The 12,452-nt window shown below is 39.8% G+C and overlaps 1 protein-coding gene across 1 annotated transcript in view; it reads right to left on the bottom strand.

Annotated features, from left to right (window-relative positions):
• Nucleotides 1–1,488: 1,488 nt before the first annotated feature.
• Nucleotides 1,489–12,452, bottom strand: part of LOC140467157 (NADH-cytochrome b5 reductase 3-like) — a 31,175-nt gene continuing 20,211 nt past the window's right edge. The window contains exons 6-9 of the mRNA XM_072563282.1: nucleotides 9,629–9,712; nucleotides 9,372–9,457; nucleotides 4,748–4,847; nucleotides 1,489–3,150 (exon numbers count right to left, since the gene is read on the bottom strand). Of these exons, the coding sequence (XP_072419383.1) occupies nucleotides 2,978–3,150; nucleotides 4,748–4,847; nucleotides 9,372–9,457; nucleotides 9,629–9,712 (443 nt within the window). The 3' untranslated portion in view covers nucleotides 1,489–2,977. The remainder of the gene's footprint in view (nucleotides 3,151–4,747; nucleotides 4,848–9,371; nucleotides 9,458–9,628; nucleotides 9,713–12,452) is intronic.

Genomic DNA, 12,452 nt, shown 5'->3' with positions numbered 1-12,452 from the left:
CTCTCTCCCCCTCCCCCTTCCCCCTCCCTCTCTCCCCCTCCCCCTCCCCCCTCCCTCTCCCTCCCCCTCCCCCCTCCCTCTCTCCCCCTCCCCCTTCCCCCTCCCTCTCTCTCCCACCCTCTGGGTATCACTCCGACTTTCCCCCCCCCCCTTCCTTCCGCGCGGCTGATTCGAACTCTACCATCGTCATTTCCGCTGCGTTTGGCGGGTCCCTACAAAGCTTCCGGTCTGCGACAGCGCCCCTCCACGGTGAAATCGTGTCACTACAGACTGCCGACACTGCCCTCCCGTGGGTGCAACACGTAACTACAAAGTGAGCACAGCTTCTCCCCCGCCCCCCCGCCCCCAGGTAACCCACGTGGGGCAGGTGTGGGACTGCGCTGGACAAAAGTTGAACAGAACACCAGGTTATAATCCAACAGGTTTGGTGTTTAATTAGATCATGTGGAGACGGTAACCACATGGTTTAACACATTAGCCCATGGTTTAACAAGGTGCCAATAGTAAACACCCTCCTCCCCCCATTAATGTAATTATTAACTACAAGGTGAACGTGGTTTAAGAACAAAGGGAACAAACTTTAAGATTTAGTCTGTTCTCATTTCCAGGTTGAGTTCCCTTATGTAGCAATTTTAAAACAAATGCAGTATTTTTAATAGGGAAGGGATGGGTGACAATGCTAACAGAGGTTAGTTTACATAGGTAACTCCCAGATTGAGCAATTTCCCCGAGTAAAATCCTTTTGCTGCAAATGGTTATCAGCAATATTGAATGTAAACCCATACAAGACAACAGTGCTTAAAGCAAAATCAATTTTTTCTCCAAATGAACTTTCTCTTCAACCTCCAACTCCTGACCTGTAAAAAGGCAGTAGTTGAAGTGTATGGTACAGCTTTAAATAGACTTTTAATGAAGTTGCGTCCTTCTTCTCAGGATAGTAGAACAAATTTCAAACTTTTATTTAGGTCAGACGAGAGGTTGAAAACATCAAAAGAAAACCTGAATTCTGATTCATAAAACTCAATGGAAAGGTTAGAGAGGGTTAAACGGACGCAGGATGATGATTGAGTGGCTAACAAGCACTTTCCAAGGAGGTGGGGCTGACATTCTAAATATTAGGAGGCCACATGCCTCATTACCCTTTCAAACTTGAACTCCAATAATCGATAATTCAATTTCTCCAAATCTTGCAACATGGGACTGACTACCAACAGATTTAGGTTGCCCTCCAGGATTCTCTCCATATTTCATGTGACTTCTTATCATGCACTCCTCTGAAGAGCCTTGGAATAGGTTTAATGTTAAAAAGGTGGTATATAAATTCACTTAAAGGTTTGTGCTGCATGTTTACTTGTTGCACTTCTACAATATGCCTCAAATAAATGCAAGATAGCTTGAGATTTTTGAGCTTTTGAGCAAACTTATTGAATTTCAATATGAACAATATAACTCCAAAACTGAAGGTCTAAGTCATCACAATACACAAAATTATTCACCAAAAGGATTTTATTTGTATTCTGTGCCATACATCACTCTCAAAAACAGTGATCTTCCAAATTTACTAAAAGAATATTCAGGACAAATCCAAAAATGTATCATTCAATTATACTTCAACTAATGATTGAAGCAGCTGATTTGTTTGTTTTGCACAGAATTGGATAGATCTTGATGCAGTGTTGCTAAAAGCCATTTCGGGTACTATTTTCTTCTTAGCTGAGCAATTTCCAATGTGGCACTGTCTCTCCAACAGAACAAATGAAGTTCCCAGATCCCTGAAAATCAAACTCAGTTGAGAGTTGCATGTATTTTAAATAAGCAAACGTTACAGCAACTATAAGTTAGATCAAAACAAAACCTGCAGCAATGCAGACTTTGACAGTGAACATCTTGAAGAACTTCTCAACAAAAAAAAAGCTAAATTACTTAAGGCACAGATACTTCAGGTAAAGTTATAATTGATTACTGGGAAACATTGACTAGGTAAAATCAGATAGACAAGGCTATTTATCATTTGGACAGGCACACTAAAATGAGGACAATATATTCTGTGAAGCCTTAATAGAAAGATTCAAATCAGACTATTACTGCTATTGAACTATACCCAGCTAGTTTTGCAATAACTGAAGATCCTATTACCAGTGTTTGATATTTGCATTCTTATTTAACTTGGTGAGCTTGCAACTTATCATAAGTCCAAAAATGTGTCTGAACATTCAGCTTCAAATTAGAACCCTCCTGAAATGCTTGTGAGATTCTTTCCAAAATATCATCCTGAGTGTTTCGACGAGCCGGATTTTACTTTAAAATAAAAGTACTAGAGGAAATTTTCAGTCCTTTGAATCTTGGGGCAACACAGCAGTGAGCATGCTCATCTATTATTACATCATCAAGTCCCATAGATTTTTAATTCAGATGATAAATTGCTAAAAAAGGTAAAAGATTAATTTGTTGCATATCCTGAATGCTGCATCACTTGGTCACCAACAGGTGCATCAGAGAATCACTAACTTACGTGCATTTTCAGTGCCAGTACAATACATGAAGTGCAAATAAAAAAAATAAAGGTGGTAGAATTCAAAAGTACAACCAATCCACCTGCATGTGACCACAGTCCCTCTTGATTGCTTTACATATTTTTATAAATTTCATGGAGCAAACTGACATCTTTAAACTGCTTCCATTAGTGAGAGAAGTGAATCTATATATTTGGTTCCAGGTGCACTGAACATGAAGCTCTGAATTTTATGCTTTCTAGACAGATTAAATGACTGTACAGCACTGTATACATTGTACATGTTGTTTGTACAGATTCAAACACATACTTGATATAGAGAATGACAGTATTAAATGCAACATGCATACAAACCAGTTTAATGTCTCTTAATACCAGTAATAAGGCAAACACCACTGTTTTGAGTGCAAATATTTCCACTTAGTTTGCAAATCACATCCCCAAAGCTAAATATCGGAACCACATTTAATAAACAAAACGCATTCCTTGCGAATATCCGAGCTTGTCCAAGTTGGGGTTGCATGCAAATTGAATCATGGGAGGTGGACCACACATGAGGATCAAGACATCATCACCAGGTGGTGGCAGGTGTTCCTTCATCATTTCGGCATTCAAAAAGCCTTCACTGTAATCCCAGCCTAGAACAAAAGTTATTTGCATTAAACAACAGATCTTTTTGGATAGCGATTACATAGCTTTTATTGATTACTGGATTAGTGGTGCTGGAAGAGCACAGCAGTTCAGGCAGCATCCAACGAGCAGCGAAATCGACGTTTTGGGCAAAAGCCCTTCATCAGGAATTCCTGATGAAGGGCTTTTGCCCGAAACGTCGATTTCGCTGCTCGTTGGATGCTGCCTGAACTGCTGTGCTCTTCCTGCACCACTAATCCAGTATTTGGTTTTCAGCATCTGCAGTCATTGTTTTTACCTTTTTAGCTTTTATTGATGTCAGGTCAATGCCAAGAATACCCATTTGAAGCTGGCATTTGGTGGATTACATTTACCTTGTCAGGATATTGTTGGAGAAAATGTAAGGTCAAGTGGATTTAGACATTAAATCATCTCAAGGCAATTAGGGATCGGCCAATAAATGCTGGGCTGCTGTGATGTGTATATCCCATGAATGGGAAATGAAAAGAATCAGGCTCCCAGAGAGATGTTAAATAACAATAACTATACAAGGAAAAACGACAAATGAAATTTTGAAACTGACCCAATTTAATTTTTGTTGCACTGGCTAACATTTCTGATCATTGTGGAGGAAATCTGTAATTAGATGTTTTGAAAAAGGATCACTGGAATCAAAATGTTAACACTTTATCTGCACAAATGCTGCCAGACTTGGATTCCTGTTTTTGTTTGTAATTAATCCTTCCAAAAAGATGATTTTAGAGCAAATACTTATCCTTCAGAATAATCTCCATTATAACCAGAATTGTTAATGTATTAACTCAGCCTCTCAAAGGCCATTTAGCCCACTGAATCTGTGAAGGCATTCTATTCCATTTATTCAGTTTTCGTAATATTTTTGCTTTGAATTGCTGTGAACAACTTTGCAGGGTATCCCGTATTCTAATGGGTCACTGCACAAACATTTATTGGTAATCAACCTCTGCTTTTACTACTAATCCTCATTTCCCACACATTAGTCCTTCTGTAAATCACAATGCTGTTTAGATCCACGTTTTCAAATTAGTTAGCCTCAGTCAGAGCACTTCTGCTAGTCTCACTGCTCCTTGGGTTTGGAAGAAAAAGTGACAGATGCTGGAAAGTATACATTTGGTGTAGCAAAGGGAAATTAACCCTAAATCTACACTGAATCAAAGAACTACCCATTTAGCTTGCTCTTTCTTTTTTTTAAGGAATCTATTTTAACTATACTTCACCCTTCCCCTTCCCTATTATAAACTAAAAACATGTATTTTGTACTTTCAATCACCAGTGTTGGAGCACAGAACAACCACGGGGAAATGCTTCTGGCAAATTGGAGACAAAAATCTTCAGAACTGTCTGTCAAGGACAATCTCAAAGGTTCATATGATTGGCTCCCAAATGTATATTCTTTACAGGTATGTAAATGTAATGAACTAAATATTACAGCTCCAATTCTGTTTATGGTGAAATTAAGAATACAGAATTGAACATTAATTAAAAAGCCCTCCATTAATCAATATTAAAAATAATTCATTGCAAAATTGCTTTATTTACTCTAGTAAAATAAAGTTTATAATCTACCTTCTGGAGCCTTATCTACCGTATACCACAACCTAAAGCGGTCAGAATACTGAGCTTGAATTTCCTCCAGGTCATCACGAAGCAGAATGTCCTTTTCAGTCTAAGGCAAAAGAAAAATTGACAAAACATTTTGGTGAATCCACAATTCATACAATTTTCTGCTGCTTTGAATAAAAACATGTGACCGGACTGTCAGTCCCCACAGCTGGAGTTAATCCAATACAAAAACGGAGAAGCAAAGCAGGTAGAGAAAGAAATGTGATCATCCTGGCTACATTCCCATCCCCACAATTTAAGGCTTGCTTTTACATAGAGCTTCCAAGAGCTCACCCAGAAACCTTCCTTAGGGTCAACGGATCCGAAACATTAACTCTGATTGGTCTCCAGATGCTGCCAGACCTGCTGAACTTTTCCAGCAACTAGTTTCTGATTTTACAGCATCCGTAGTTGTTTTAAGTTTTTTTTTTAAGAAAGAGCAGTACAATACAGGAACTGGCCTTTCAGCCCATCAAGCCTGTGCCCAACACACAGAACCATTTGCCTCTGTATCTCTATAATCCCTGCCTATTCATGCATCTGTCATGATACATTTAAATACTGTTTTTATTATCCCCTTTGGCAGTGTATTCCAGGCATGTACCACCCTCTTTTAAACAAAAAAAAAAATTTGCCTCTCATCTCCTTTAGATTTTCTCTTTAACCTCTGTCTCCTAGTGGTCGATGTATCTAGCCTGGAAAATATAACAATCATGATTTTTAAAACTTCTATCAGGTCACCCTATATCCTTCAACTGAGTTTATCCAATCTCTCCTCATAGCTAATACCCTCCATTTCTACACCCTCTACATCCTTCTGGTAGCATGGCAACCAGAGCTGTATGCAAAATTCAAAATGTGGCCTAACTAAAGGTTCTATGCAACTGCAACATGACTTGTCAATTTTTACATTCTATGCCCTGACCAATGAAGGAAAGCATACAGTACACCTTTTTGACCACCATATCCACTTGTTGCCACTCTCCAGGAACTGTCAACATCCAGATCCCTCTACGTTAATGCTTCCAAGGGTTCTGTCATTTACTGTATACTTTCCTTCTGCATTTGATCTTCCTTACATCATGCATCACCTTATATTTGGCTGGATTAAACTCCATCTGCTGTTTCTCTGTCAAAGACTCTTGCTGTTTCCTCTGTAGACCAATAAGCCTAATATTTGAGGTAGTTAGGTTACTTGAGAAGATTGAGATAGATACATATGCATTTGAAAAGACAGGGTTTGATTAGGAATTAGTAAGTTTTAAGATTTGTAGTTCAGGTTGAGGTTCTGGATGTAGGTTTGCTCACTGAGCTAGAAGGTTCATTTTCAGATGTTTCGTCACCATACTGGGTAACATCAGTGAGCCTCTGGATGAGGCACTGGTGGTGTAGCCTGCTTTCTATATATGAGTTTAGGATTCCTTGGGTTGGTGACACCAGTGCCTGCGGTGTAGTCTGCATGGCTTTATGCGTGCGAGATTAACAAATTTGTGTTCTTTAAAATGTCTAGGAAGGTTGATGAGGGCAGAAATGCAGAAGTCGTTCATATGGATTTTAGAAAGGCCTTGCATAAGGTTCCATAAGGTAGATTGCTCTGGAAGGTTAGATTTCATGGAATCAAGGGGGAGCTGAAAATTGGATACACAATTGGCTTGATAGTAGGAAACAGAGAATACTAGTGGAAGGGTGCTTGTTGGACTGGAGGCCTGAGAGTAGTGGAGTGCTTCAGGGGTCGGTGCTGGCTCCATTGCTGTTTGTTATTGATAATGATTTGAATGATAACTTACAAGGCATGATTAGTACATTTGCAGATGACACTAAAATAGGCAGTAACATAAACAGAGAGGAAGGTTCAGAAATTGTAGCAGGAACCTTGATCAGCTGGGGAAGTGGACTGAGAAATGGAGTTAAATATAGATAAGTCTAAGATCTTACATTTTGGAAACTCAAATCAAGGTAGAAGTTTTATGGTGAATGGTAGGGCCTTAATGGAACAGAGGAACCTTGGATTTCAGGTGCACGGTTCTTTGAAAATGGAGTCACAGATAGGGCAGTGAAGGCTGCTTGGACACACTGGCCTTCAGTCAGGGTACGGAGTATAGAAATTGGGAAGTTACGTTGCAGTTGTACATGATGTTGGGTGAGGCCGTACTTAGAGTGTATGTTCAGGTTTTGGTCACCTTGCTATAGGAAGGATGTTATTAAGTCGGAAAGAGTGCAGAAGACATTTATAAGGATGTTGCTAGGACTTAACGGTCTGAGTTTATAGGGGAAGGTTGGACAAGCTAGAACTTCTTTCTTTAGAGCTTAGGAGACTGAGTTGGGCTGGTGGGGGTGGGGAGGAATCTTATAACCGTATACAAAGATCATGAGAGGTGGGGATAGAGTGAACGCACTCAGGCTTTTTCCCAGGGTTGAGGAATTGAGGACTCAAAAGTATCAGTTTAAGGTTAGAGGGGAAAGAATAAAAGGGATCGGAGGGTCAACTTTTCTTAAAAAAGCAGGGGGCGGTATTTACATGGAATGAACTGCTAGCAGAGGTGGTTGAGGCAGGTAACATTAACATTTAAAAAGCATTTGGACAAATACATGGATAGGAAAGGATTTGAAGGATATGGGTCAAAATGCAGGGAAACAGTGTGGATAGACATCTTGATAAGCATGGACCAGTTTGGGCTAAAAGGCCTGTCTTTGTGCTGTAGGACTTTATGACCTCTATAGCTCTATGAAAGGTGCGATGAAAGACGGCTGATTTTTATGTATTTAAAACTGAAAGTCTAAAAATGGTAAATGAGTTGGTTTCTTTGGAGAGGTTCAAGGAAAGATTAGGCTAGATAATCTTTCCAGAACAGTGACCTAATCCAGTACATGTCAGACAGCAGGGATGCCTGGAGTATTAATGGAACTTTTTTTTTTAACTGTTAATTTAAAACAGGGAGTGTAAACATTGAAAGCTATTTGCTTGCTTTTAGTTCAGAACAAATCAAGGATTGATGTAGTTTAGAAAACCCATGAATAGGACGTTTTAGGCAGTTCTGAGATGACCTGATTGGGGTCAAAAGCAAATAAAGTTTCCTTTCTAGAAGAAAAATTACTGACCAGTTCAGGATGCATAACCAGTAGAAAAGCTTAATTTGTGAAACCTGAATTCTGGGAGTGTTTGGCTAGGAATCTGCAAGTTGTTAAAAGCTGAGGAAGTTTGCACTCAGTTTTTCAATTATTTATGAAAGATGACTTCAGTTCACAGGAGAGAGGTAGGAAGGATAAGTTATGAACTTAAGATTTGATCTGGAAAGTAATTTCTTTGGATTTGAGCTGCTGTAAAGTGGTGTTGGGGAATATGGAGAAAAATAAAGTTTCAATGTTAAGATTTAGAAATATTGTTCTAATCATGCTCTAAATCTAGGTAGATTTTTCTTTTCATCTAACGTGTAAATGAGCTTCTGTTCTGTTCTTGAAGAAACAGAGAGACTATGTCAGGAGTATATATAAGGCAGAATACTGGGTCAATGAAAAGATTCTTGAGTGTATGGATGTGCAGAGGGTTCTTGGGAGTCCATGTACATAGATCACTGAAAGTTGCCACCCAGGTTAATAGTGCTGTTAAGGCATACAATATGTTAGGTCTTATTGGTAGAGGGATCAAATTCCAGAGCCATGACGTCATGCTGCAACTGTACAAAAACGCTAGTGCGGCCTCACTGGTCGCCCCATTCCAGAAAGGATGTAGGGGCATCGGAAAAAGGTACAGAGGACATTTAGCAGGATGTTGCCTGGTCTGGAGCAAAGGTCTTATGAGGAAAGGCTGGGGTACTTGGGTCTGTTCTCATTGGAGAGTAGGTGGTTAAGAGGGGATTTAATAGAGACATACAAGACGATCAGAGGATTAGATACTGTGGACAGTGAGAGTCTTCTTCCTAGGATGATGTCAGCTTGTACGAGTGGGCATAGCTGCAAATTGAGGGGTGATAGATTTAAGACAGATGTCACAGGCAAGTTCTTTACTCAGAGTGGTATGGGTGTGGAATGCCCTGCCTGCCAATGTAGTTAACTCAGCCACATTAGGGGCATTTAAACAGTCCTTGGATAAGCATATGGATGATAATGGGATAATGTAGGGGGATGGGCTTAGATTAGTTCACAGGTCAGCGCAGCATCGAGGGCCTGTTTTGCGCTGTGTTGCTCTATGTTTTACTAATTATAAAGATACAAAAATCAGGGCAATTTCATTCTGGTATCAGACTTCACCAGTTGTTCTATTGGCTGGGATCAAAGGTTATTTGGAGGAAGTTGGGAAAGTGAAGTCAGTCATATTAGCCACAATTTTATTGAATGGCAGAGCAGGCTTGAGGGCCCAACTGACCTACTCTGCTCCTATTTCGTATGTTCAATATTTATCCTTCAACCAACACAAAAACATTGTACTGCACAAAAAATGACTGGCCCACTTCCCTACAGCAACTCTGTACCAGGATATCCTGAAATGTTCCACTTATAGAAACTCTTTCATATGCTCCCATTACAATGTCTTTAATTGATTAGTTTCATTTAGATCGCCTCAGGACAATTAAAACGTCAGTCTACTCACTTGGTTTGCAAACAGTAAATAGCACATAGTTGGGTCTTCATTATCCTTCATTATGGCACGAATTAACTGCAGCATTGGAGTAATACCTTCAGAATAAAAGCAGTAAGATTAGTAGGGCATCCAAATAAATTTGTAATTGACTGTCCAATTGATTTCTAACATTTTAAGTTTGCTTCTCTGTTCCTCCACAAGATGTGTTATTCCCTAACTTTTAATATTTAACTTTAATACTGTTTTCAACAAAATGCAGTACCTACCAGAACCACCTGCAATCAAACCAAGCTTTTTGGCATATTTGTTTTCTGGTGGCGATTTCTTGTCAGGCTGGATGGCAAATTTCCCTAGGAACAAATCAAGGATTGATGTAGTTTAGAAAACCCATGAACAGGATGTTTTAGGCAGTTCTGAGACGACCTGACTAGGAGCAAAGAAAATTACTATGCAACTGTTCTTCGCCACCTTTCCAACCGGTAAGACTCATGATACAATTACATTTCAGTCATCTTAAAATCGGTGTTAGGATACAAAACGAACGATGCTGCACACATACACGTTCTAATGGTCAACTTTGTGATAACAGTTATTACTCTGGAACAATTCTTGCAAAAATACCTTTTAATTTACATCTACAGGAGACAAATGTTTGAGCAAACTTGCAACTTGAGATATTAAGGAAAAGTATGTTGAGCATTAATGCTTAATTAAAGCCAAATAAGTCAATGTTTCAGTTTACTACTTTAGTCTTATGTCATTTAGTTTTGATGGCTACGTACAGTAACTATATGCGAAGGAAGAGAACCTTTTAGATTCAGTTCTGATGAAATGTCACAAGCCGAAACTCTCTTTGCACAGGTTTTGCCAGACTTACTGAATATTTGGATCTGCTTCTCTTTTTGTTACAGATCTCACAATTGTAGTGTTTTGCTTTTGAAATCTTTTAATTGATCAGTGCTGTGACATTACTGTTATAATCTGGGCAGCTGTGCATGTTTTGGATATGACAGGAGAGTGTATTCAAGATTTGGTTTCCTAACTTGTTGGATGAAACTATCAGGCACTAAGATGCAATTCTGCCACCTCTGGTGATCAGGACAACAGGAGTGGTAACCTTCACTGAGATCCTGTGGTATTGCTAAATGATTCATGACCTTTTCTTTGAAGTTGAAGTCTTATTCCACTTGACCACAAATTTTGGGGCTGGTGGGTCAACACTGTACTGTCAGAAGACCAATAATATACCCACTCGTCTGAACATTGCCACCCCAGGGAAAAGACACTTGCCATTCACCTTTTTTTCAAATTAGACATTATACTGAGGCGTTTGAGTATCTTAAGCTCATGAAAGACTTGCTTTCTTGACTCCGCTTGCACAACACTCATGTCAGCAGTGGTGTGAGAACACTGTATCCTAATAAGTTTCTTCAGAAAGCGTGGCACAATTGGCGAGCACTGCTGCCTCACAGCACCAGGGACTCTGGTTTAATTCCGACCTTGGGTGACTGTCTGTTGCAAATTTTTAATGTCTGCGTGGGTTTCCTCTGGGTGCCCTGGTTTCCTCCCACAGTCTAAAGATGTGCACATTAAGACTGGATATGCTAAATTACCCATTGTGTTCAGGGATGTGTAGATTAGGTGCATTAGCCATGGAAAATGCAGGGGTAGGGGTAGGGGTAGGGGGATGGGGATGGGATGCCTTTCAGAGGGTCAGTGTGGACTTGTTGGGCTGAATGGCCTGTTTCCACATTGGTGAGGGTGCCGATGAGGTTTACCAGGATGCTGTCTGCATTAGAGGCATCCTTCCATTTCTTGCATGGAGATGTGCTGACCTAAAAGAGCCTTAAACGTCCCTACTGTATCTGCCTTCGTCACCATCCTTGGCAGCACGTTCCATACTCCTACCACTTTTGTGTAAAAGACTTACCCCTCACATCTCCTTTGACCTTTCCCCTCATTTAAAATGCATGCCCCCTACTAGTGGGCATTTTAACTCTGGGAAATAGACTCTGACTGTCAACTCTATCTATACATCTCAATTTTAAACAGCTCTTTCAAGTCTCCAATCAGCCACTCCATAGAAAATAACCTGAGTTTTTCTAGCTTCTCCTTATAGCTAATATTCTCTGATCCAGGCAGAATCCTGGTAAACCTCATCGGCACCCTCTCTAAAGCCTCCACATCCTTCCTGTAATGTGGTGGCCACAACTGAACACAATACCCCAAGTGTGGTCTAACTAAAAACTCTTATAAAGCTGCAACATGACATCCTAACTCTTGTACTTAGATCTCTGACCAATAAAGGCAAGCATGTTATATGTCTTTACCACCCTATCTACTGAAGTGGCCACTTTCAGGGAGCTATGGATTTGAACCCCAAGGTCCCTCTGTACAATGCTGTTCAAGATCCTGCCAGTAACTGTATACTTTTACATAACATTTGATCTCCCAAAGTACAGCATCTCACACTTACCCAGATTAAACTCCATCTGCCATTTCTTCACCCATTTCCACAACTGATTTTGCTGTATTCTTCAACATGAACAACCCAACTGATCTTTGCATCATCTGCAAACCTACTAGTCCACCCATCTACATTTTCATCCAAGTCATTTAGAAATATCACAAATAGCAGAGGTCCCAGCAGAATACCACTAGTCACAGAGGTCCAGCCTGAAAAACACCCTTCCATCACTACCTTCTGCCTTCTATGGACAAGCCAATTCTGAATCCACACAGCCAAGTCACTGTGGATTCCATGCATCTTAATCTTCTAGATCATGAAATCTTTATTCAAGTACAGAAATGATTTTAAAAACTATTAGAATGTTTTGCCCTCACTGTAGAAAGCCCTGTCCAGATCATATGAGAGGTAGCACACAATTTTTGACACCTTAGATTATAGACATTGAAAGGAATATAGTGGGTCAGTGTAGGACAATGGGACATAAGTTTACCAGAATCAATTCAATCATGGGAAGTTGGGAAACCTTTCTTCAGATCAGAAGCAGATGCTAGTTAAGGCACCATATTAATCTTAGATTTATATCTTACTAAGATGCATGAGCAAATGTAATTATTGCAGAT

Source organism: Chiloscyllium punctatum, chromosome 45 (assembly GCF_047496795.1).
Source record: "Chiloscyllium punctatum isolate Juve2018m chromosome 45, sChiPun1.3, whole genome shotgun sequence".
Taxonomy (NCBI): Eukaryota; Metazoa; Chordata; class Chondrichthyes; order Orectolobiformes; family Hemiscylliidae; genus Chiloscyllium; species Chiloscyllium punctatum.
Note: the sequence above shows the minus strand (reverse complement) of the source record. Positions and strands in the feature narration are given on the sequence as shown.